Genomic DNA, 27,338 nt, shown 5'->3' on the forward strand with positions numbered 1-27,338 from the left:
TTTCATACTGGGATCGCATTGAGAGGAAAATTGGTCTTGTGGCTGGGCTCCTGCTCTGTGCGTCCCGAGGCTCATGTTAACGCGTTTCTGCTCCGTCTCCCTCTCTAGGAAATATAGCTGTACCCCCTACAATTATTACAGCATTGCTCGGAATTTCTTTGAAATCAGCGAGAATGTTTACAAAGTAGGATCCCGGCCACTTCGAAATGAACGGCAGTACTTCTGCGCATGATAGGAGCATAGCGTTGTGGTTTCTATGCTTTCTTCAGAACTGTTGTATAGACATGGCACTATAAAAACAGAATTATTAAAATTGTTAAATCAAATGGAAACAGAAAAATTTAAAAACCTTTAGAAAACCTCTATCCATTAATTTATAGATAGCGTTACTTATTTGGTTTATTTGGAAAAAAATGACTAAAAATAAGGATGCAGAACCCCAGAACCTTTGCTAACAAGGTAATACTCTAATCAGGATCTTGCATTTTGACCCAAGCATCTCAAAACAAGCCAACCAACTTGCTTTCAAAATGCTTTTGCAGATAGATAGTGTTTACCAACAGTTTCCTAAGTGAGAAATCAGTTTCTCTTTATTTAGAGTAGGAGACAACTTTTTTATGCTGGATACCATTGAGTTGGAACAGCTTTGCACCTAAATTTTGAATCATAAATGCTATGTTTGTCGTGCAGCTGGAGGCAAAATGCAGTTACCCAACCAAGGAAGAAACTACATGAAAAAAAAAAAGAATGAGATTTAAAAAAACCACCCCTGTGTCAGTGATACCACAAAATAAAAGAGTAACTTGGAACATATTAGTGGTAATGTGGGAAAATTAATTCCAAATTATTGACAGTTTAATTGACCTACAGGAAGTATTTTAATGGGCTTAGTATGCTGTGCTGTTCTTCATTTTTTAATCTTTTCCACTGGGCAGAAAACAAGTTTTTCCAAGGATGGGGTTTAAAGTTGAAACAAATGGTTCCTGTGGCTTGCCTGGTGGTCACACACCAGCGCTGGACGTGTGACCGAGTCTCTTCCTCTTCCACCCAGCACCTGCAAAGCCCATCCTGTGAGCAGGGCTTGGGTCCCTCTGCTCCACTCTTGTCCCAGTCTTGCTAGTGACAAAAGCTCTTTGCACATGATACTCATATGGTGATTTGACCCCCAGGCTCCGACTGCATGAAGAGAAGGTCATTAAAGATCGGCGTCACCACCTTAAGACATACCCAAACTGCTTCGTTGCCAAAGAGCTGATCGACTGGCTGATTGACCATAAAGAGGCCTCCGATCGAGAGACGGCAATCAAACTGGTGCAGAAATTACTGGATCACAGCATTATCCACCATGGTAAGTGCAATATCAGCTGCTACAAAGTTCTAAGCTAAATTTTATTGACTGCTGTGAAGCAGAGGGAAATCCCACTCCTGCTCTTCAACCAAATATAGGACAGGTAGGATCACTTCCCTGCCAGAAGGAGAGCATCTCCCTTGTATTGTGCTGCTCCGCAAAGTGCCCCACGTCCCGAGGGACACGGAGAGGCTGAGGAGGTGTGGAGTGACATTCCCCATGTCACTACATTTGGGGAAGTCACTGGAGACTGTGCTGCTGCTTCCCTGCCTCCAGAGTAGCCCCAGCTGGATCTTGTCCCCTCTCTCCTTGTTGCCCTCGTCTCCCAGCTCCCCAGAGCACAGTTTTCCAGCTGAAAAACCCATCTGAAAAATCAGCCAGCAAAAAAAGGTCATTTTTCTCACGTGGATTAGTTCTCTGGCCCTGTCCCTCACACCAGCTGCACAAACATTAGTGCTGGTACAGCTGGAAGAAAGTTAGTGGTCCAACTGTGCCCCAATTAATTTTCTCCTAAACTTGTTGTCTCTTTGAGATCTATTCCTTTCAGGTTCTTGAATAACAATTTACGCTGATGAAAAGGATACTTCCAATTCAGTGGTAGCATTTAGCTGCCTTTTGGGGCACAAAAAGGCTAGGAAGCACACAAACAAAGAAGATCCAAGCCCTTGATTTCAAGCGTATAGTATTACCCATTTCAAAAAGGCAAAATGTACCATTTGTTTCTTTTTTAAGGGAAAACTGAGTGACTGCAAACAGACGAGTGCTGCAGGGGTCACGGTATGTGCAGCAATACTGCTGCTATCTGCAGTACATTAACAACACCTTAATTAAAGTAAGAAATGCACATATTGAATGAGTGCCACTTCTACAGCTTCTGCTTGGCTATTAAATTAAAATTCTGGGTTGTTATGGAAACTGGGACTCACGGTAGATAGTTAAAGAATAAAGTAATTATAGGGTATTCAAATCTGACTACTTAATCCTCTATTGAGAAAATGTCAGTGAAGAGTTGCGTGGATGCCCGAGTGACTTAATTTAATTGAACAATAGATGTTTTATTGCTGAATGCTTGTTTAAAGCTTTAACAACCTTCAAATGTTCTCTACCTCAGGATCCAATTGCACACTGTAACTTCCATGCAAATTTTATATACATGTGTGTATATGTTACATATAGAGCAGGTGTTTCTTAAAAAAATTCATATATTGCACTCAAATTTAATAAATTTGTTTGCAAAGTGAGCTAGGGCAAATTCAGAGAGGTTCAATCGGGTTCTGCAGGATGCTCAGAGCATCCTTTCAACTCCCGTGTCAAGTGAAAGGGGTACCAGTTCCTGCTCCTGTGATGCAGGTGAGCCCATGTACGTGGGCTGACAAATCCACTAGGAGCAGCTTGGTTGGGATATCTTTCCCATTAATTTATGCCCTTGCTGGAGCTCTGTTCTGCGTTTACAGGAGCCCGTCATGAGCTGCTCTCTTATAAACCTTATTTAGTGTTTTGCATTGTGCTTCTGTTGTACCTCCTATTTGCTCGCTGGCATGGCAGAGCGATCGAGACAATTTTAAGAGGGCAGAAGGCTTTCATTTGGACTGTTTCTGAAGTCTCAAGTTTCCTACAGCATCACTCAACTGATACAAGCAACTTTAAGATGTTTGCCAATCCTTAAATTACTGGGTGTTCCACACTGGTGGCCTTTTAAACAAACAAGCTAACAGACTGCTTTCAGGTTTTCTGGGTATATAGCAGATGGATGCGTTTTTGCTCTTTACGTTCGCAGTAATACTCACAAAACTGAAGAACACCTATCGCCCTCACCTACAAATTTGGGTACCTGTCTGAAAGTTTTCTCCAGCCTTTCATCAGTTATTAGAACTGAATAAAGCTGTATGCTCAGAAGTACAGGGGGTTAGGCTCCATATGTGCTTGCTTTGAAGTTCAGCAGCGATACCTGCTAAACGGATCCTCAACTCCTTAACATCCCTATGATTTTTTTATTTATTTTACCTTTCAGTCTGTGATGAGCATAAGGAATTCAAGGATGTCAAACTGTTCTACCGCTTCAGAAAAGACGACGGGACGTTTCCGCTGGACAATGAGGTGAAGGTCTTCATGAGAGGACAAAGACTCTATGAAAAGTATGTTGCATTCAGTATCCATAATGTGTTGCTAATAGTACCACAGGAGGCAAATGATACTTGTTAATCTATTTTTGAATAGTCGGAGTCTTCCAAACCATGCAGGAATGGGTCTGGGGAATCCTGTGACTTTAGCGGGTAACCCTTCTCTCTATCCCACATTTCCCTTTCTCTTTTTTACCACGTTCACATGTAGCATTTTGCTTAAAATGAAATTGCATTTTCTTATGTTCTGGGTTGTAAATACATCCTGTATGAGAACCCAATGTCAATTTAAGCCCTTGAACTCTATTCTGTAAAAATAAATACTAATGGATGATTTGTCATGTAAAATTTGTAATCACAAGACCTAAACCTTGAGTACATCAACACGTACTGAACAAGTGGCTACATATCTGTTGAGACTCCGTATCAGAAGACACGATTTTAAATAAAAGGTGAAATTAATCTTCAGTGTTCTGGTCTGCAAAGCTTCTACGTCAGAAAGGTTAAATTAAATGTAGTTTCAAAAAAATCCCAGCCAAGAACATCTAATTAAGATTTGAAACAGATGATTATGCTGAGATACTGAGTATCCCACTGGATTACTTCCGTCAAATAACTAGGCAGCTTAACCATACTTCCCAATCTATAATTAATGACATTTTTATTCAGGATGTAGAGATTGTGACGCGGTACTTTCAAGCAGAGTGAATAAAATGCATGTTGGCATATACTGCAAACTAATGCAAAAGTTGTGATATGTTATTTTCCAAAAAACTTGAAGTATAGCTACAGAAGGAATCCCGCTCACTCTCCTGCTTGGTTAGAGCAGAAGCACGCAGCAGCCGGGAGAGATGCTGTATCTTCTGGCTGGAGTTATTTTGTTTCCCTCTTAGGATAAAGCGCTCAGGACAATCCCAAGTTTAAATGCTGATGATAAATATTGTTTTCAAGGTCAGAAGGCTTTGAAGGTCAGTTTGGTGAAAAGCAATTAAACGGAAGTATAAACCAATAATTAAAAATGCCACTTCTCTTGTTGCACCCATCATATAAAATTCCCTGAGACTCAGTGACTCTGACTATTTAAAGTAAAAAATAATAATTATATATGACAAGAAAATGCACCACTGGAAAAAACCCTCCATTGGATGGACTGGGACAGATGAACTGAATCACTTATCTCCAAAATCTCCTGTGCCTTACCAAGCACGGCATTTGCTCCTCTAGACTCTGTAACACATAGTGCCTGCAAGCCTGGTCCATCCTGTGAAAAGCCTATCGATGTGTCTACAGTAGCAAACCTTTTTTTTTTCTATTTGTGTTCTATATTTCGATTTTTATTCTTCTGCGAGCAAAATTTTTTGTTGGTGAGGCTGCTAACAGTCCTCTGCATGAAAGGAGCCATGGTCAGAAGAACTCTGTTCTGCCAGTGTCTGCTTCCATCCCCCTTTCTCTGCGTGAAGAACTGTCTCCAGACCAGTGTCTAGTGTCCAGTTTGTCCAACACTGTATTAGCAGAAAGATGTTCATAACATAGATTGTTCCCATCTTGGAAAAGGAGTTAATTCCAAAAGCAGCACCTATATCTAAATATAACTGCATCCTCATGAGGTGGTTGCTCCTAGGCAACGTATCTAAAGGGTTCAGAAACTTTTAAAAGCAGCCCTGAGTGCTAAATATAGTCCAGATTAAAAATACATGGCATTTCGAAACCAGTCTGTGACAGTCAAAGCTAGTCAAAATTCTCCATGGATCATTAGAAATATTTTGTATTCATGGGAGATAAGAACACATACCTGGGCTATCTGGGCTTCACTTTGTTTACTGTAGCAAATCCAGCATGCAGAGCGCTCGGATTTCGTTAGGTCCCTTGTCCATGCATGCTTATTAGCAACATCTTCACAGTTTCATTGGATGCAGATTAAACTCAAAATCGAATGCCGAAAGTCAGACTACTACAGAAAGAGCTTTGCAGTGAAATGTATGTGTAATATATCAGTTGTATCAGTTCGCTTATACTGTTGAGAAAGAAAATATTAATTCAGTGCAATTAAAATAGTTATTAAATGGCAACAACTGGAGAAAAGTATTCATGCCCACACGTGAAGTCACTTACCAGTATATTCAACTTGTTTATCAAAATGCCTGTAGGCCTAATTTTGAGAGAAATGCGACTATGCCAAAGGAACTCTATCTGAATCCAACATATTTTAAAAATCTGTGTCTAATTTTGTAGATGTTGTTGATCTTCACTAGGCTTTGCTAGTTTATGATAGACATTATAATACTATTTCCTGCTCTTCCCCACCCACCGCATTAGGGCTGGAGCACCGTTACATTCGGAAGCCAGCGTAGTTTGTGCTTGCCAAAAAATTGCAGATGTGTTATTCAACATCAGTCCACGCAGATTTGTACCCTCAGTGGGTAAAATGAGCAAAACGCATCAGGAGGGTCAGCAGGTTGTTGCACGTGTGGAGGAATGGATGCGTTAGGCCGGTTCCCCGCATTCAGACTGCTGTTTTGGGTAAATGCCCTGTGCTCTCCCCTGGGACATAGGAACGTTAGGTCTGTCCCCATAGTGAGGAGCTCTCATCTGTCTCCCTTCTGTGTGACCACAAAGCTTCTTGTACCTTGGATTCTCCTCTTTTGTGGCATTACCTCCCTCACCTACTGTGGATATCTTCGGTGGCTGTACTTGCACCATTAGAAGATTTAAAATCAGTCTCTGACTGTATTCTCCCTTCATTTGCACTGAAAATCATAAAACAGCTCAGATTCCCTGCACATCATTGCAAACTTTGGTAATCCTTTCTGTGAACATGTTTTGACTTTCAAACTTTATAACTAGAGATGAAACCTATTGGTTTGTCGGAAAATTGCTAAATAGTTTATTAGGTCCAAAGACGGTATCAGTTTTCATACTGTACAGTACTGACCAGATAGATCGAATGAGATAAACATGTTTCCTGTTCAACAAAACCCTCCCTGCAAATCCTAAATAAAACCAGCACAGACAGTTCATAGCTTTAAAAAAAAAAAATCAAGTTGTGCAAGCATCCTATTTTTATGATGTTTGCAATTCTCAGTAGGTTTTGGTCAGGCAGACAGGATTGTTGTTTCTGGTGCAGTCGGGTTTAGGAGCTATAAGTCATCGCATGATGTTGACTTCAACTGAGTTTTTTCAACCAGATTTCACAGTGAAAGAAGTGCAGATTTATGGTTTAAATTTCAGGAAATCGTTCAGATAATTTTGAGACTGCATTCTTTGAATCACTTTCATTTTAACTCATCAGTGGTTAATTTATCCTCTGGTGCAGTTTATTTAGAAAAAACAAGGTTAAAATTTTCTTTTGAAAAGGGTTTGAATTTCATTGTTTGACCAAATACATTCCCTTAATGCAGGATAACACCGGTTTTTAGCAAAGAATATGTTTTGACATGAATAGCCTCATGTTTTTTTTTGAAACAAGGATAAAATGGAAGAGACAGAGGCAGTTTCCAATTCTGGCTAATGAAAGGCCAGGTTTTTGGCTGATGTAAATTGGTTCAGCTTTGTTGACAGCCATGGAGTTACAGTGATTTACTTCAGTTAGCGACGTAAGTCTATGGATTGCTGTTTCTGGGTTTGTTAAACTGTCAATTTGCCATGTCTGTTTGTTCACAAGTCCAAATCCTTTGCAGTGCTATTCTGGGCACACACAGAAGGGTGTGAAATGTCAAGCTGAGTGTTTTTCCACTTGATGTTTTTCCAAATTTCTTTTGTGTCTCTCTAAAAATCTAATGATTAGCATCTTTTTTTCAAGGACCTCTCTGCCTGCGACGTCAATGAGCTGGTCAACTAATTATAGACTTATCAAAGAACAATTAACACAATCCTAAGGATTTTTTTATTTGTTGCCCACAGAGCCTGGGTAACCAATTCTGGGTAGCCCTGCAACAGATGGTATGGAAAGACATGAGCTTTGCATTTGGTTGTTGTTTTTTTTTTGTTTTGTGGTTTTTTTTTGTTTTTTTGTTTTTTTTTCTGGGAGGAAAAGAGCCTGGTGAACAAGACACATTTAAAAATGGTCCCTTGGAGCTCTGTCTGTATTAGATGTCATTAGTGTGGGACAAATTGTTGCCTTGCGGGCAGATGCTTGTAAATCAAAATATGAAAAAAAAAAAAAAAAAAAGAAAAAAAGTCTTTGCAAGAGTTCTGGAGTCAACACCTCGTCCCCTGTGGCACATACTCTCGCTTTTGGCCTCATTCCTGCCAGCTAATTTTGACTTTCTCAGTTCTTACTCAGCTCGGAGGTGCTGGCAGTGATGCACCAACATCTAAAGGAGCAGCTCATTATATCTGCTACTGACATACAGCTGTGGCTGAGCAGCGATCACCTGATTTGGTGATCTGCTGCCTGGTGGTCAGATCCAGTCAGTTCAAGCTTCTGGTGAGCTCTCGTTGAAGTCAAGGGAATAAATCTTTGAGGTGAAATCACAAGGGCTGGGTCATGTCAAACCTCCTCACTGTAATTTCAAATTAAACTTTTCTCTGTGGTCTCATGGCACTGATTTTTCTGATGCCTCCCAAAGGAGGTGACATTATATTCCATGAACTCTGGACATGCTGGCAGTTTAAGAAAGAGATAGCCCACGTATGGATTTACATGAAATTAAAATTTTTTGCCAGAAGGGCAAAGATTAAGCGCTTCCAGAATATTCCTGTTGTAGTTCGGTTGTGCCCTTAATTTCAAAATAGTTGGTGAAGGGAGGGGACTTACTAGGCCTACATGGAAAAAATAACCGTGCCATTCTGAAAGTCTTACCCCTAGTCCTATTATTAGCCTATAATAAATAGAATTATAATGAAAAAAATGAATTAATTAATAAAGAGGCTATGGTGCTTGGTCTCCCAACAACAACATAAAAGTGAAAGGGAGAAATTGTCATTTCTTCTTTCAACCTGTCTTCTCTTTCAAACTGTCTTCTCTTTTAAACTGTCAACCTTGCTCTTTTGTGTTAACAAAATACTGAGATGTTTTATTTTCTTTTTTTCATATTGTGTCATTTGTGTAGATTACTTGAATGCAGAAAAATTTATTAGTGCTTTTAAGGCAGGTACACGCCAGTTGCTAGGAGATGTAGAGACACCTCAGGATGTTCCTCTGAACTCTGGTATTACGTGGAGCCAACTGAGGCACAGAGACTCTGACGCTCAGATGTCAAAATATGTTCAAGTGTGTAATTCACTGATTGCAGCAGCATCACTGGGTGTTGGACGCTCAATATTTATCACCCACCCAAACCCAAACCACAGAACTACCTTTTTGCCTGCCTCTTGATTTTTTCTGCAGCTGTTTTAAAGCTTATGGGGAGAATTTTCAAAACCATCTAAATGACTTCAGGGCATAGTCCTGCTAACTGTAAAAATTAATTAGGAATTTTTGAACACATTAGTCACGATCTAGTGCTTTTAGGCTAGTTTTGTTTCCTAGTTGATAGTACGTTAACTTTTAGGGAAGCTAAAGAGCTAAGTAGGGGAAATGTGAAACTGAAAAACCTAGTTTTCCTTTAGGGAAAAAAATGAGAAAGCATTAATTTCACACAGGGATATTAAGCCTAAATTTTTTGATTAAGCTGTTGTAATTCACATCCTAAGTTTAGACTGACAGCTTGAGGAAAGATTTAGTAAGTCCGTGAAAAGGTTCACATCTGTTTGCTTAATATCAGTGAGACTTGACAGAATAAATCTAGAGTTGCTTATTTGAAGAACCATTTTCCCTACCAAATTTTTCCCCCCATACCAGGCTGATGAGTTCTGAAAATACTCTTCTGCAAGCCAGGGAAGAGGAAGGAGTCAAGTATGAACGGACCTTCGTGGCATCGGAGTTCATTGACTGGCTGATCCAGGAAGGAGAAGTCACAACACGGACTGAAGCAGAGCAGCTCGGCCGCAGGCTTTTGGAGCACGGGATTATACAGCACGGTGAGAAATTTACTGCCAGGTAGCAAAAGCTACACATTTCGTAGCACTTTCTTCAGGTCAAATCATGTGGAGGGGCTCTTGTCATAATATGTCCAAATTCTAAATAATTTCAGGTAGGAGTCTAGGTAACTTTATTTAATAAAAGAGTGGCTCTTTCAAAAGCTTGTTGTCTTAGTTCTGAAAATTCCGCCTCAAATGCAGAATACAACTAGAATTTGGGATTGTATAATAGCAACATAAGGATGTGGATGAAAATCAAAGCTCCTACACTTGTGGTAACTAACTTGTAGAACTGGTTATCAGCGATACATATAATTGAGGTAAATAGCTTTGTAAGGATCAACTAGGGATTAGGGCCAGAAATAAGCTAAATTTTCTGTGTAGAATAAAAATGACAGGTTCTGTATATCTTCCTACTTGAGGACAGGAGCAGAGCACAATCTGATGCCAGAAAAGCATCCTCTTGGTCACGTTGCAGAGTGGTTCTAGTGTGTTTGGGCAAGAAAGATGGTGTCGCTTTCAGCTGACGTGTTATTATATTTGTCCCGGTGGTGTAAGTTTTTTGAGGCAGGAATCTAATATTTCTTCATGGTCCAGCACAATGTGACTGGCAGACGCACCTTCACCAAGCAGCTCCCTCTGTTAAGGGTGGAGGAGACAGTTTTCTCTCCATACTGCTCCAAAGGTGAAGAAATGAACGCCCCTGGCACTCAAACCCATTTTACATGTTGTCATCATCTACTCCCCGTGCAAGTTGCCCTTCTTTGTCCAGGCGTTTTCCACCGTAAACATGTTGCAGGACCTCAGGGAGTGATGAAGGGGTGCCAGGAGATGACAGAACAAGCTGGCAGAAGCCGTTAGCTACATTGCTTAATGCACAACGGGAAAGTAATCAGATCCTGGTGATCCGAATGTTGTCAAATCAACACTAATTCTGACAGAGAACAAACAATTCACGATATTAACAGGTTGTTAATATACAAGGTGCTAGATTGGCTAGGTTGCTTGTTGCTTTGTGAGAAAACCTAGTTTTAAGGAATAGAGAAAAAGAGGGGCACAAGTGACCTGCACAGTTCCTGTGTGGTTGTAATCATGCTCACGTTATCTTTAGTTTCCCATTACTAGGAGCTACTTCTGAGTGTTTACAGTAATCAGCTTCCAGTTCTATAATTACCCCCGTGCTTCCTATGATTTATAGGGTGCCAACTGCTTGGAGCTTGATGGACAGGGAAGGTATGCCACCCCTCCTCTTTATAGCAGCAGTGATTTCATTCCTATTTTTACCCAAGCATTTTATGTGTATTATTATATACAGGGTAAACTTTTGTTAAAAAAAAAGGGGGGGGGGGGGGGAAATACGGAAGTGAGATTTACACTGCTATTGACATTTTTGCAGAGGAAATAAAACCAGGACTTGATACTTGGTGCAAAGCTGGATTTACTTTGCTATTGAATCTTTGCAGAGCTAAGAAAGTCAGGATGGAGCTTTTATTGCAGATCAACCGTTGTTTCATTAACGAAGGCAAATGCTCAGTGGTGAACATGGGCAGGGAAATAATTTTGCCCTTGTTAAGCCAGGTTCTTCGGGGATTCCTGAGCGACGAGGGCCCTGCTCACCTTCATGGATTGCCCTGGTCGGTTTTGCAGATTTATCCCCTGTCCATCCTCTTCTAGCAGTCCAGAGCACATGCAAAGGGCTGTCGTAGAAAGAGATTTGACACTCGTGAAGTGACCACAGAAGGGGCACTGGGACTTAGTGGATTGCTGAGGAAGTGGCCTTCTCACTCCAAGGTACCATCATCTTCCTCACTCAGCTTTTACTGGGGCAAAGGTAGCTCCGTGGGGGTTTCACACGGACTCGATGGGGAAGCTGGAGGTAAAATAAAACTGAGTTATGTCCTTGAGAGTTATCTTTACCATGGACATGCTTTGTGCACGCTCCTAAGCAGAAGATTTCATTCTCCACTGGATTTCACTGAAACAATTTGTCTAGATACTGTTAGGAATATTGATGAGAGTACTAGCAAGATTAACACGCAGCTGGTTTGGGGTTCACCTTAACCAGTGAATATGATCTGTGCATTTTGAATGTTTGTGTAATGCTGGCTTCCTCTAAGAAGGGAGCCCAAAATGAGAACTCCCAGTACAGAATTGGGGATATAAACTGTAAAACGGCAGGAGTGGTATTCTCTTCTCCACATCCCCCCCCCATCTCACTGAATTCCAGATCAAATTAAAAAAAAAAAAAGAAAAAAAAAGGTATTTTTTTTATCTCTTAGTACAGTAAATTCATTTCACCATACTATGCTCCTTTTTTTTGTATCTCAGCAGCAGCACCAAAATGTTACTGGACACTAATTGGCATCCTTGTTGGCAGAACCAGCAGAAAGACTCTTGACTGTGCATGAGTGGAGAATAAAACATTTTCCTGCCTTAAAGGCAATCTTTTCCTAGCAGTATAGTTTGATATCCATAATATGGCATAAAATAAAGCTTGCTCTACTATTCTTATGAAGTATTTGTTACCTTACCTGATGCAACAGAATGTAATAGAAATAGTTGCATCAAGTTGCGAATCTCAGTAGTAATTTTCCAGCCACAACTGAATTGCGCAATTTATTTTTACTGATACTGACTTTCATTTCAATTACTCAGAGCTGTATTCTGCAGCAGAGGTACTGTATTCAAAACAGCTTCCTGTCACATTTATCTTCACTTTAATTGGTCAGACACAAACCAGGTTTCACAAAGGAAATAAACACTGATGCTAATTTTAAAAAGGAAAACAGCGGTTTAAGAGGAATTGTATAAATGTTGTAAAAACATCAAATGTTTCAGTTTAAATATAATCTTCCTGATCTCTTTGGGCATATATAACTATACATATTTCCCCTGCCATACATGAAAGTGATGAAACATGCTTAAGTGCTGAATTGCTTCCTCCCCAAATCCCACTGGCGCATACAAATCGTAACCCACAAACCATCATTTTCACAAATAGGAGCCAGATGTCCTTTCCTATGGACTGGTACCCCCAGGAACTATGGAATAAAAAAAAAAAAAAAAGAAAAGTAGCAAGGTATTATGCACCGTACATTTCCTGAAGGCTTGTGTTGGCAGCGTAATTGCCAGTAGTTACTCTGCATTTGTGAATACTGATGGTCTTCATCAGAATATAGAAATAAAGATTGTGCAAAGAATTATAAACACGGTGATGCACATTCAATAAGGCCAGGGGCAAAAGGTGCACAGAATGCATTTCTCAGCTGCAGAAAAGCCCATTTCTAATATGGTGAGGTACACAGAGCTTTATAATATTAACAGATAAGCTTTTTCTCCAGGAGACTGGATCTTTCCTGTTTCTTCTTCATATGGAACTGGTGAGACCAATTAGCTAGTGTGGTCAAAATTCATGTGTAGCACGAGAAGAAGGAAGTTCTCTGCCAGTTCCAGGGTAGATCAGACCAGGGATGGGCTAAGGGCAGGCAGAGGAGAGCGTGAACATCCACACACTGTCACAGCCCTCGCTCAGTCTGGAAAACAGAGATGCTGAGATGTCCAAGGAGGAAAGAGGGTATCCACAGAGCTCTTTCTGGCATCATTTTTTGGCTCGTGCTTGCTTATGGCACTGGCTGCAGCATTTACCCTGCACCTGCAGCCCCAGCAGTGGAGCATCACCGCCATGACAAGCCAAGTCCTCCTGTCCTCATCTGAGGCCTCACTGGATATGGAAGCTGGGGGGATAAATCTGCCTGCCTTGCAGAAAGGTTTACCGTCTGGAATCTCAAGCGCTAAACACTTTCCATTTTAAAATCTGGTTAATACTGTGAAGAGGAACCTATGCCTTCTTAGGATAGCACCTGCACTTTGCAAGATGAATATTTGCATTTCCTCTGCGGCAGCGACCAAACCATAAGGCATTTAGAAATTCTTTTCAATATGTTGTGGAGTGTAAACACGTAGCGATTGCCCTGCACCGCAGACAGTACGGCGTGTGCCGCTCTCCCAGTCCAGCCTGCAAGAAATGCGGGTCTGAGCAGCAGCGCTCCCCTTCCCGTGCCAGGTCACATCGTCTACCCTTTTGCTGCTGCTATTTTCCAAGCTGCTGGTTACCTCCTAGTGCACGGGCTTGGTGTTCTTTCCCCTCTGACATCCCTCCAGCACCTTCCCCGGGCAGCGACCGCAGCACGGTTCAGCACGAAGCGGTTTGCGTGGCTGCCCGCTTTGCGCCGGGGGGGTGGGATGCAGATTCCCACCCTCAGACCAGCAGAGGGGTGTGGGATGGGTTCCAGAAAGCTCATAGATTTTGCTTTCCTGAGTGACCGAGGGGTGGAAAAATCTCTTTTGGAGACGACTGGCTGGCAGGTATCTTCTTTAAAACGTTTTATCAATGCTAAGATTTTATAATGGTAGCAAATACGTGGTAAGGTGTTTTAGGCATGATATAAGTGTCTTCTACCCCCACCCCGATTTAGAATACCTTTCAGCTTTAAAAAGTTTTATTGAGTTAATTGCACTTGACCAGACCTGGTGCGTTCAAGACAGGCAGGTGTTCTGCTGGCTCAGCACAAAGCAGGTGCTTACTACCTCTCAAGAGTTAACATTTTATCAGCAAAACTCCACTGTGCAAATTACTTTCAGAGATAAAAACAAACATTTTGTAGTGACTTAGTGAGAACAGTAAATATTGACATATGCTATCTCCCTGTCTTTGCAGAAAAGTCTTGAAACATTTAAATTTCCCTGTTCTTTGCAAGGACTCTGTACCTTTAAACAGCAAAATTTCCCTTAACAAGACCATCAGTGCATTTAGTTTTAAGGATCAAGGTACATGACGCCGTTAAAAGTTTGTGGAAGTAGATTAAATATCTAACAAAGTATTATTTCTTTTGGTTTTGTTTAAAAGCTTTCCTCTCACCTAAAATTTCTGTAAATTGTAAAGTATGTATTGTTACATTTACTTTAGATGTCCAATTGCTTATGATTAGCTGACATTTCTTACTTCATAAGTGAAAATTTGCTATAAATGTGAAATATACACTTCTTTCTTAATTTAAGATTTCTCTTTGGAACCCCTTTTCTTGGAAATATCAACTGCAGGTAGGAATTCATAAGTGCCATTGAACCATCTCATAAATACTTGACTTAAATGGTTGTAGGTTTTCTCCTCCGAAATTAACACATAGATTTTTTGTAGCATTTTTCTGGTTGATCTAACACCTGGATCGCATCAGCTGTTGGATGCATCCAAGCATTCAAAGTGTATACTCCATGCAAAAAATTATAAAACATCCCATTTTTACTAATGGTGCCTTGATTTATCTCAATGAAACACAAGTCTTCAGTTATTCTTTGAAGTCCTGCAACACAACTTTGTTTTTATTATAAGCCCGGTTCTCCCTGAGCCGATGCCATGCAGAGGCACTCAGTTCTTTATTTGTGTGGCTGTTTTTCCTCGGCTGTCCCCATACATGGGGCCAGTCACCTCACCCACGGTAATTCAACTGCTTATGCCAAATCTGGAGACCACTTTGCCTATTTTTCGTGATTTTGCCCTGGTAGGAAAGTAGGAGAATAAGAACTTCACATGTGACTGTATAATCTTCCAGCTTCCTATTCTATCAACTTCTCATTGTGCTCTTCTTGCAGTTGGCTTTATCTAAAGTAGGAATGTGTTTGGTTTTTGAAAGAGCCATAAGCTCTATGCATTACATAAATAACATATGAAGCCTTCTTTTCATGTTAACTACCAAATTCTATTTTTTCTGACAGAGAATGGGTTTCAGTTTTTAACAGCTGCAACAGAAAAAAAGATACCCAGATGGGCCTTTTCATCTTCTGCTTCCCTTGCCACAGACTGTACTTTCCATACTTTATTTGGAAGCAAAGAAAAGCAGTTGGCTATGTTCTGTAAACTTGCTAAATTGAAGACGATAAATCCTCATACACAAACTGAAAAGACTGCTGAAATGCGTGTGATTCAACACGACTTACTAGAGTAAGTCGCCTGTACTTGAAAATAGACTGCAAAGAGATGGCAAACCTACTGGAAAGACAAAATGTATATAGAAACACTTATCTGCATACCTATTTTAAAGGCAGCTGAAATAAAATCTTAATACATTGAGCAGAATGTACCACTTTAATAAGAGCAGAACACTCTCTATTTCAGTTCCCAAGCAACTTTTGACAGTTGCCTGTCGTAACCCTGATGCTTTAAAGGCAGTGTAAAAGTTATCAAGACTTTTTTTTTTTGTGCTACGTGAATATACCACAGTTCATTGAAACAGCTCCGGGGACATGGTTCTCTAATTATACCACAGCTTTTTTTCTGGACCTACTTACACGTCCAGGACCTACTTACTTCTGGACACACTTACTGGCTTCACCCTTAGCTAGGATGAGCTGGAAGAGCTCTCTGGATTTCATATTTGAGGGCCAGGGTCTGCCTTGCAGTTTTATACCAGAGGATCAGTGGAAACTATAGCAGTTCAAACTCAGATCCGTTGTCCATTCAGAGTGAATTCCTTGTGATCCAAATGAGAAAACGATACTGTTTAGCACAGCTGCACTGGCAAGAGTTTAACATGCCGGTCGAGTACATTCACAGGTGGGCCTATCTACAGTCTACATAGCATATATACATTCATAAAAGGTGGAAATGCAAGTGTTGTGTTTATGTGGTGCAGGGAATCCAAGACCCAAGGCCCTGTGCTCGCTGAACATCTGTAGTCTCCCTTGATTTGAGGGAGCTCCAAGCAGGTGGATTTCATCAATGTGTAAAAGGAAACTAATCTGAATAGGTGCCATTATTAAAATGCATTTGCAGATGCCAGATTAGCTTTAGAAAAACAGGAAGGCTCTAAGAGGAGTGGGAAAAGCATTGTCTAATGCAGAATAAAGTGTCGGTTATTCTCCATTGGCCGCACGTGCCTTGGGGCAAGGCAGGAGTGGAAGGGAGATGCGCAGGAGTGGTGGGACGTGCGACCGAGGTGGGCAGTGTGGAGCCGGGGCGAGGACCTGCCGACAGCCCAGCAGCCGCGCTGGGGGGGTCTCAGCAGCTGGTCGGTGTTTTCCAATCTCGTGGGCTCACCCTTACTCTGCAAAAGCCAAAGTGGACACACACACTTCCAACTGCCGCTCTGGCAAGGGACGGAAACCGATCCGGCAAAAGGCTGGAGGCACAGAGGAGATGGGCTCAGCAAGCTGCTATCCACGGAGTGAGGCATTTTTTTAAGGAACCGTTGTTTTACAGTGTTGACTTGTTGCCTTCTCTTTTAAACACTGGTTCTGCTTAGGAGAGGGGAGCGAGGAAGCAAAGGGACACAGGGCTGGAGCCAGGCCCTTCTTCAGACACACTTTGGGTGCAGGGACACCTCCCACTAGACCAAGTTGCTCAAAGCCCCATCCAGCCTGGCCTTGACCTCTTCCAGGGATGGGGCATCGACAGCTTCTCTGGGCAACCTGTTCCAGCGCCTCACCACCCTCACAGCGAAAAATTTCTTCCTGATATCTAATCTAAATCTACCCTCTTCCAGTTTAAAACAATTACCCCTCGTCCTTCACTACACTCCCTGATAAAGTGTCCCTCTCTATCTTTCCTGTAGGCCCCCAGGGGCCTACATGATCATGATTATCACTGTCGAATGGGACCGTACTGACTGAAAAAATGTTTAAACTGTTGGTTATATTTTAGACAGAAAACAGTTATATTTCTCCAGTCAAATGAGTTTAACTTGTCCAATAAAACAAAAATACTTAGATAACTGCAACATAAGGAAGGAGCTATAAGGTCTCCCTGGAGCCTTCTCTTCTCCAGGCTAAACAGCCCCAACTCTCTCAGCCTGTCCTCATAGGAGAGGTGCTCCAGCCCTCCGATCATCTTCACGGCCCTCCTCTGGACCTGCTCCAACAGGTCCATGTCCTTCTTATGTTGCTGGCCCCAGAGTGGGATGCAGTACTCCAGGTGGGGTCTCACAAGAGAAGAGTAGAGGGGCAGAACCACCTCCCTCCGCCTGCAGCTTTGAACTGCATTTAATGTCATTTTACTAGAGGAAACTACCTCAGTAAAAATATAAAATACAGCTGTGAATAGACTGGGTCTGCTGCCTCGCGCAGTGACAGGCTTAGAAATGTGTTGTGCACTGCTGGAAAGAGTTCAGTGCTACTTTTGTCTTTAAGTGAGGAAAGACATGACGTAGTGGCGCTGAAAACTCCGTATACTCTGCTAATGCTTTTATAACCTTTTCCTCTTAACCTCAGCACAAGCTCGTGCTCACACAAACAAACAAGCGCACACTTCTTCATGTCCTCTCTCTTGAGCAAAGCTGCTCATCCGGCTCCTCGGGGAACTTTGATCTCTTTCCCACCGCTCCCTCGACACCGAGCAGCCGTTCCCCAGCTCCAGCCGTGGGCTCGCCTGGTGACAGCATTGTGGTTCTGGGGATGTGCAGAGCAGCTGGAGTCCATCACTGGATCTGCCCTACTGGGAACTGCAGCTTTCGGCTGGTAGAAAGCATTAATCACTGCGGTGGAGATGTACACAGATTATCAGTGCTAAAAATCACGGGGAACTGAAGTGGTGGGAGGGATTTGGGAGAAAAGCCAGTTATGAAAATGGCCTGATTTTTAAGGCATGAGTCACCCTGTTTATTAAAATAGGCTTTTGTACTTTCTAAAGCCTCTTCAGTTCTATGAAATCGATGTAAAGCTAATATTTCTCTCTCTGCTGTGCGTCAGCCTCCTTGCAAAAGAAGAAAAGAAAAGGCTGTTTGAGCCCTGAGCAGATCCCAGGATTTTATGTCAGAATCAGAAGCTGAAAGAAGATTTGCATGGACGTTGCAATTTATATTTTATGTTTCTGGACAGAAACTGTGAAGCGGCCAGGCATAAAAACCACTAAAGCTGCAACATTAGGTGCTCCCCATTACAGAAATGCCAAAATAAATAGTCTGATTTTTCTCTTCTTAACAGTAATATGAATGGAGAATGACCAGCTAAAATCCTTGCTGATGAAATTTGCAAACTCTATGGATAGATAAGACAGTACACAAATAATTGAACTCTATTAATTAAACGGTCATTACCCAAAAAGGGGTGCGCTTTCATATAACTAATGGTGTAACTGGAAGGCAGTAGATCTAGAAAATGAGAATACAGGCTCCGCTCGTTGGTGTGAAGCAATGCTGTGCAGGGAAAGGAGGATGTCCAGGGCACAGACTGTTCCCAGCTTATGCTTTTCATGCGGTACAGCTGTATTAACTGTTACTATGAGGCTGAGATGTACAAAAAGGAGGACAGCAAGGAACAGAAGAGGCGTGAGGTTGTAACTGGGAGCATGCAGTTCTGATGGCCGGATTTTAGGAAGGATAAAGTCTGAAGAGGACTCAAGGAGGGCTAAAAAACGAGTCAGAATTTAAGGGGTGTTTTTTATTCAGCTGATCAAAGAAAGATATGTTTGAGAGCTGGCTTCATCACTTCACAGACTTCTTTACCGAGATTTCTGACCAGATCTCCTGCAACTTTCTGATGAAGGTATGACGAAGTCCAGGGATTAGCAGCTGAAGTTAAACAAACTCAGCCTTGAGTTAAATCTTTATTGCCTGGCAGGGAAAGTAACTGAAGGCTGGAACAGCTCTTAAGGAGAGGAGTAAAGTGGTCATTTCAGGTTGCTCTAAAGTAAGATTAAACTATAGTTTCCTAATATTAAAAGATAGTTTTTAAATTCTGTTTCTGGGAGAAATTTTGTGGCCTGTGTTTGTGGGAGATTAGACCAGTGGGTTGCCACCGTACTTCCAAAGTTTGACATTGGTGACTATGAATTAACGTTGGTGCCTTTCCCTCCAGGACCATAAGGTTCTTAGTTCACTTTTGTGATTCTGGAGGTTGCCAGTCACCATATATTTTTATTACTGTCTTTGGAACAGTTTCTTTCTGTTTCATAAGGTGCACATCGTAACATGAACATGTTGCCACATGAGCACCGGTGAGTTAAACTGGATCGAAAACCCCATGTAGTCACCCCACCTTGCTCTTTACATCACCCTCATCATGTACAAATACAGGTCCCGATCCTCGTCAGCCATGGCCCGACAGTTCAAGACAGATGGGTGCGTTATGAAGAGCAGTGAACTAATTCAGGAGTAGTTAAGTCAATCCCTATCCAGAGGCAGCAATTCCCTGAGAGGGACAGATACCTGGAGCAGGAGCCTTGTTGGGCACCACGAGTTTATCTGCTGCTGCCTCTGAGTCAACACTCCACATTAGCTTGAGGTAACAACCTCAATTACCTTTAAAGACATCCCTCCTAAGCAAGTCTGTGCAGTCCTCCCAGCATTCTGCAATCAGCTTGGAAAAGTTTTTCACTCCCACTTTTTTCTGCTGATTGCAGCAAAACACGGGCTGTTAGAGCAGCTGAGCTGGGTGAGCCCCCATGCCTGAGCCGCCACCTCTCACCCGGCGTGTACCAAGAGTAACGAACCCAACCTTCTGTGTGTGCTCTGCCTGCAGCTCTCACATCGTTGTGATTTATCGAGGGTGAGGGCATGCGTAGCTCCTCCTGGTTAACGCCGTAACTCAGCCACTGCACCTGAGGAAAGCTTCAGAGACAGCCCGCACCGGTGTCTGCCTCCCCCTCCTCAACCTCCTCCTTCTGATCCGTGGTCTGGAAATCCCTTTTTTTCCACACCATTCCAGATACACTCACCCTTGGCAGAATCCCAGCATGGACAGTTCATCCCAAAGCATGAATATGTCAGAAAGTTGATGATTATAAAAAAAAATAAAGCCTCATGGGGCACACCAGTAATGGTGAGATATTTTATTTGATGATGTGTGTACAAAGAGGCAGTTTGAATCACAGAATCACAGAATTATCAGAGTTGGAAGGGACCTCTAGAGATCATCTAGTCCCACTCCCCTGCTAAAGCAGGATTGCCCAGAGCACATTACTCAGGACTGCATCCAGGTGGGTCTGGAAAATCTCCAGGGAAGGGGACTCCACAACCTCCCTGGGCAGCCTGTGCCAGTGCTCTGTCACCCTCAGTGTAAAGAAGTTTTTCCGTGTATTTGAACGGAACTTCCTATGTTCTAACTTGTGCCCATTGCCCCTCGTCCTGTCACTGGGAACCATTGAAAAGAGCCTGGCTCCATCCTCCTTCAACCCACCCTTTAGATACTTGTACGCCAAGTTGTTAGTTGAGCTAACTACTTATTTTTTGAGCTTCTCCTTAAATGCACATAAATACTACCTTTTAGTTAATGAATATGCAAAAAGTTACATGGTGCTACAAATAACGTTATTTGCTCAAACTGCGGATGCACACTGTTATTCTAACAGTCTCGCATGAAATGTGAACTATCAGTAGAAACAAGGAATTAAACTATGAAAATGAACGAGCACTCCAGATTCTCTACTAATACCACTTTTCATAAACATTCTGGCTACAAACCCTTTGTTATGTAAATCATATACAAATATTCTACAACGTATAATCATTGGTCTTACCTTTTCCACTTGTATTCATTTATTGTATAAAAATTCATCCTTCCATGGTGTAAAATAGTTACAGCAGGACTGAATTACTTCAGTGTAAGACCTAAGCTTTGCTATTGTAAATATATAATGTTATGATATTTCAGTCAAAACAAGTATTATTATTCTAAAATATGTTTAGTGTCTTGGCATAAAAAAGTTTATATTATGTAGTTTCACGGTCAAGAATTATTCTAGAATTTCAGAGTGCTTTAGGATGTCTGCAACACGAGTGTGTGTTGATCTCTGATTATCATAATTTCTGAGGACTGTCAGAGCACTTCAGTTAATGACACAAACAGAACAGAATAGTTTTACTTAAGAACTGCAGTGCCATAATATTTAACTTGAATCGGAAAAGATACTGATATTTCTTATATTGCAAAAGGTTGGCAACAGTAATTCTGCTTGACAGGACGAGGGGCAATGGGCACAAGTTGGAACATAGGAAGTTCCGTTCAAATACACGGAAACACTTCTTTACGGTTCAGGTGACAGCACTGGCACAGGCTGCCCAGGGAGGTTGTGGAGTCCCCTTCCCTGGAGATTTTCAAGACCCGCCTGGATGCAGTCCTGAGTAATGTGCTCTGGGCAATCCTGCTTTAGCAGGGGAGTTGGACTAGATGATCTCTAGAGGTCCCTTCCAACTCTGAAACTCTGTGATTTTGTGATTCCGTGATTCCAAGGCAGTATTTGGGGGGCCTTCTTTCATTTAAGATTATGAATCCAAGTAGTGTGCTGAATAAGTAGATCGTGTCTTTTTAAGTTTCAGGGAACTCTTTAAGATGTCATTAAAAAAAGAAAAGGAAGTTTTTAGTATTTGTCTCAGGTTATTCTAATAATGTGGTAGGATATTGATAGATATTGCTACTTTTATTTATTTTGTCAGTGATCTGAAAATGCGACTGGTAGCTGCAAACACTTACATATTAACTCCGCCTCTGATAGCAAATCCTTTTGTGGATGTAGACAAGCCTCCAAATCTCTCCTCCATTTCTGTTCTTCAAAAATAGTGATCATTAGTAATGTTGTTTAATGGTATCGCGTACTGTATGTGTCTGAAACGATGAGCACAGCAGCAGTGTACGCCTGCAATATTTAACATGTCAGAACACAATGCTAAATTTGACTTAGCAAAGCCATTGTGCTCACAGAGGATGCATGTGGCTGATTTGAGGAAATAACAGGTTCAACACCAAAACAAAGCTGAGTAAAGCCACGTGGCATTGGCTCTTCCAAAGCTCTTCAACAGACCCAGGCAATCTAGGCGACAAGGGTCTTTTCTGTAGATGGTACTTGAAACATTGCTGTTTGGCTCATTGGTGTGACCTTTCTGCTTATTCATGGAAAAAGATAGAGTTTCAAAACTCTACCTTTTTTCAAAACTCTCAGGAATGCCCTACAGCCTATGCCACACTGGGGGACTCTGGGGCAGACAGTCTGCATGGCAGCTCGGGCAGAAGCATGTGCAGTTCAGAAAGCTCCCATATCCTGATTATTCCTTGTGTCCCAAAGGCAAAAGTCCATTTGTACAGTGTCCCCTCTCTGACAGTGGCCCAGGCAGGCAAGGGACATGCTTCTTTGCAAGATGGACTTACTGTCTGACCGCATATGGCAGTTTCTGTATCCATATGGAGGGCTGTGCCCTGAGGACCATGGCTAGGACCAGCCTCTTCTTTATTGTCTGGATGGTGATAACTTACTTGATGTCCCTGCCATGAGTATTCTTTCTGAGACCACCAGCTGCAGCAGAAGGTAGCTGGGCTTTTTCGTCCTTGAGGCTATTCCTTCAGCTCACCCGCACCAAATGACATACTGGAAGTTAATGCCTAAATACAGCGTTTTTTGCCTACCATGTATGTGGGCTACTTCTGCGGAGCTCGTGGCGAGCAATCTGGGACACACAGAGGTATCAAGAAGGGATGAGAGCAAGAAAGAGTGTGTTGGGGATGAGGATGAAGGGAAAGGGGGACAGCAGGGCTCCAGACTCTGGATCTAGTGTAGCACCTTGGGCTCTGCTGTTTTGGGACCCCACATGCTGGGCAGAGCTGAGACCAAGGCAAAAGTTTGGTGGCTGCCGTAGAAGGCATGTACACAAAGACTTGGCTGATGTCTGAGTGCATATCTTTGTTGTTTACACTTTACATATAAATATGTATAACTCACAGGCTCTTATATTTCAGTATTGGAAGAAATGCGATTTATAAACTAGGTAAATCCAGAATCTAGATCCTTCATGGAGAAGGCCAACTGTGGGAGATATAATTTCTGTGGAACATGATCACAGGAGCGAGGTGAAGAAATAGAAAACACAGCCAAAACATCTACTGCAGCTATTTAAGACGCTGCAGTACTAATGCAGGGAGTGCTCCAGAGGGCTTTCCTGCGATCAAGCCCTAAAGGATTCAGAGCACTTTCAGGACCTGGCACAAAACTCTGTCCTACTGCTGCATTTTTCATCGCTATTAAGATGCAGCATCAGTGGCAGCGAACACTCAGATGTTAAGGCGATGTTGCAGCCTGCGGGTAGGCTCGGCGCTCTTGCTGTGACACCAGCAACCTGGGATTTGCTCTCAGTGTCAAAAACAGGTTGTAATTAAGACTACTGTTCATTATGTAAGAAATGATTTTTGGCCGGGTGCCTGTTCCCAAACGTTGCGTATCCGCGCGAGGGGGAGGAAGCGGCCTGCAGGAAGCGTCTGGGACACGGTGTCTGTGGTGAACAAGACAGAGGAAATACACAGGTCTCCATTCTTTGCTGCCCTGTAGCTCCGAAGGAGGTAGTCAGTCAGAGCCCCCAGGGGCTGCCCTAGATGGATGGATTTACAAAATACTCGATGTAAGGAGCTAAGTCTGGTCTGTAGCGACCAGCAGCACCAATCGGCATACGGAGGGAGCACGCGTGGAGATGGACCATTGTGCACCCTGTCATGGAAAGATAAAGTACTTCCATTTCCACTAGACAAAAAGAAGTGCTTGTCACTAATCAAGGTAGTGTAAAAGATTCCTCTCAGCAGTGGCCACTAAAGTTTCTACTTTGTTGTCAGCGCTATAAAAGCATGTCTATAGAGGCGACCCACGTGAAGCCGACCACCTTCCTCCTTTTTCTGAGTCTGCAGAAGGAGAGAGCTCCGAGTGTTGCTTCCTTACAGCGAGGCACATACTGCACACATTGCAGAGAGGTATGCCCTGATTTCAGTCCTACCAGGCATAGACTTTCTATCCGTTTCTTTTCTCAGTGTCCAACAAGCACCATTTTATGGACAGCAATTTGCTCTACCAGTGCAGAATGAATTTCCGGCGGCGGCGGCGATTAATGGAGCTGCTCACTGAGAAATCTCGCCTGATGCCAGAAAGCCATGACAGTCCGTTTTGCCTGCGCAAGCAGAACCACGACAACAGAAAACACACCAGTTTTCTCTCAGGTGACTCATCAACTATACTGCTGTCTCTAGGGTGACTCCGTGGGATTTTAAACAATCCTTTTTGGGTGAGGGGTTTCAGTGTTTATCTGAAAAAAGCAGGGCAGGGTATCATGCGTCCCTGTTCACAGGGATTGTCCATTCACGCAATTTACCAAATCTTTAGCTCCCTGGGATAGTTTTGCACCTGTATCAATAGCATGTCAGATGCTGGTCAAAAATTGGTGTCCATGAACAAACAGAACTGGTTAAAATCCCTCCGAGCCTAAAGTAATTAGTTATATATCCTATGTGGAGTTTTCAAGAAGAGTAAAAATGAGGAGAAGGGGTCCTGTACAGCAACACCTAGCAAGAACCGAAAGAATAAACGGGAAGTAGAAGGAAAAATGGAAGAAACTTTTTCCCCATATTGAAATGCCTCCTAGAAGACAATGCAATGGGAGCAGTTCAGCCATTGTGTTAGCTACAGTATACATGAGTATATCATACTCATGCAGTGACTCGTCTAACTATGTAAAACACACTAACCCCTTCCCAATCTTGTCAGCGAAAGTGGGGTTTATTGCTATTGTTTTAAAGAAATGAGGGAAATGGGTTTAATAATTGATACCGGTTCCTTTTCTCTCTGTATTTTCTCTCCGTAGTGAGTCCCACCAAGGAGATAAAGATCGTGTCGGCAGTACGGAGGAGCAGCATGAGTAGCTGTGGCAGCAGCGGGTACTTCAGCAGTAGCCCAACGCTCAGCAGCAGTCCCCCCGTGCTCTGCAACCCCAAGTCCGGTGAGCACCAGCATCACTTACAATGCACAGGAGCCAGGGCGCAGACGTCTGGCTGGGGAGAGGGCAACATGAAGAATGCCTAGCATCCCATCTAAGTTTATCTCTTCAAGGATACATTAAAAATTCACAGCGTCACGGGTTTTGTAGGCCAGAGGGGACTATTATCATTTTCTAGCCTGAAGACCGGCTGAACACAAGCCAGACGTCTGCCTCCAATAATCTCTGCATCAAGCCCATAATTGCGGTTTGAGTTGCAGTTTATCTCTTAGGAGGACATGCAGTCAGAGACCCAGCTTTGCCTCTTCATTGCCAAGCTCTGAACTGATTCAGATCTCCTCCTCGAGACATTCCTTTAGTACAAGTCAGAGGAGAGTTTAACTATCCAGTGGCCGCTTGAGTTGCTATGCAATAACACAACTCAGAAAACAGCAGCCTCTGAAAAAAGAGGCAGCATTGTTTCAGCCTGTCAGAGACCATTGCAACATTTTCATTTGTTTAGGTCTTACACCGGTCTGATTAGGAAGGTAACAGTAGTGTTGAAGCTTATTTTCCTTTTGAAAGGATTTCCTATCCCACGCTGGATTGTTAAACGCACCGGTTAAAGACACTCATTCTTCCACAGTTCACTTAAAATTGTTTCTCACTATACATCTGGGATGGGAAAAAGAGGCCAGGATAGATATTGTTTCAGCCTCTCCGTCTTCCTCAGAAACAGCCCTGAATTTCAAAGCGGAGTCCCTGCTGCCCTTTGTGCTCCTTATTATTATTTCAAATTTACCGGGTCTCTGCCAACAGCGTGGGGAGCGTTGTGCAATGGGGGAAGGCTACGTGTACGCTTTCCTTTCAAAGGCTGTTGGCATTTGAAATGATTACTAGAGAGCGCCTCAAGCACTGTATGAATCCTGTTCGAAACATTGACAATTTACTTTGGAGATGTGTGAGCTAAAGCGCGTTTCGTTCCTGCTGTGCGGAGTGGCCGTCAGAAAGAACGGCATGGTTATGGGGACAGTTTCTTTCTTTCTCCTTTTAGCACATTTGCGTCCCTCTCCTTAAGCTCTGCTGGGCATTCAGTGTGAGGCTCTAAATGAAAATATTTTGAAGGACTCAGTGTGATTGCAGAAGCCATAACCCCCTACACCAGACCTGCTCTCCAGCCTGGGGGAACGCTCTCACTGCTGGTGGTCATTGCATCCTTGGAGTACGCTGCTGTTGGGCGTTCAGCACCACCTTCCAATGTGTTTGCCCCTATATGCAATGGGTTTGCCCCTATAGAAGAGTGCCACAGTATCATGTTTTGGCAGAATATCTCTCGGGTATGCTTCCCAGAAACTCTCTGATAGATTTTGTATGGTATGGTCTTTGGCTCCAGTACATCATTAATTACATCCTGGAAAATTTTCTGCGACAGATAAAACAGCATTCATGCGTTATCCATAAATGTGTGTGTTATCTGAAGTATGCTGACTATTCCATTCATCTGTGGTTCTGATTATATACCAAGTGTCAACCCATGAGTAGTGAGAACAAATTTATTTTAATTCAGCTGATTACACAACAGTGGAAGAAAAAGGATAGGCTGATGTTGCCTTTGCATAAATTCTTTATTTTTTTAAAGAAACTCTCCTTTAGGACTAGTTTTCAAACTCTAAATAGCTTTAGCAGACTCATATTTGAAAGAAGATGGCAACAGACTTATAAACAGAATTATTTTTAAGAATTATACAATTACCGGCAACGTAGGGTAATTTCTCTCCTAGCACAAGTACAGATCCACACGCCATCTCGCTTAAGTTAACATAAGACCGTCAGATGTAAATGTTATGGAGGAATTCTTAATCCTCTGCTGGACTATAAAGTGACTTTTTTTCACAAACTGTTTCCTGCTATCCAGACCCAGAGCATGTTGCTGAATTGTGTGCTAATAAACACAAGGCAGAGGTGTATTTATTGTCAGATGAGTTCTCTTGCAGGCAAACACTTAAAAAAACCCCAGGTCATGACTTGACCAGTCATGTAGAAAACCAGTCGTCAAACAAAAAGAATTTCTGGAGGTATAATGAGGGGAGGCATGCAAGGGAATCCTACCTGGATGGTTTACCTGCTTCTGACTTGTCGAATGAGCATAATCATTCAGGATTTTTATGTTGGCCAGGCATCCTCTGCAAAGTGTAGTGC

The 27,338-nt window shown here is 42.4% G+C and overlaps 1 protein-coding gene across 3 annotated transcripts in view; it reads left to right on the top strand.

Annotated features, from left to right (window-relative positions):
* The window catches only part of DEPTOR (DEP domain containing MTOR interacting protein), a 78,298-nt gene that overhangs the window by 27,214 nt on the left and 23,746 nt on the right, over positions 1-27,338 (top strand). For all 3 annotated transcript variants that reach the window (XM_082479090.1, XM_082479091.1, XM_082479089.1), the window contains 5 exons: positions 1,170-1,348; positions 3,360-3,483; positions 9,251-9,429; positions 24,202-24,387; positions 25,029-25,163. In XM_082479090.1, coding sequence (XP_082335216.1) covers positions 1,170-1,348; positions 3,360-3,483; positions 9,251-9,429; positions 24,202-24,387; positions 25,029-25,163 — 803 coding nt within the window. The remainder of the gene's footprint in view (positions 1-1,169; positions 1,349-3,359; positions 3,484-9,250; positions 9,430-24,201; positions 24,388-25,028; positions 25,164-27,338) is intronic.

This window comes from Vanellus vanellus (assembly GCF_965231255.1).
Source record: "Vanellus vanellus genome assembly, chromosome: 2".
Classification (NCBI taxonomy): domain Eukaryota; kingdom Metazoa; phylum Chordata; class Aves; order Charadriiformes; family Charadriidae; genus Vanellus; species Vanellus vanellus.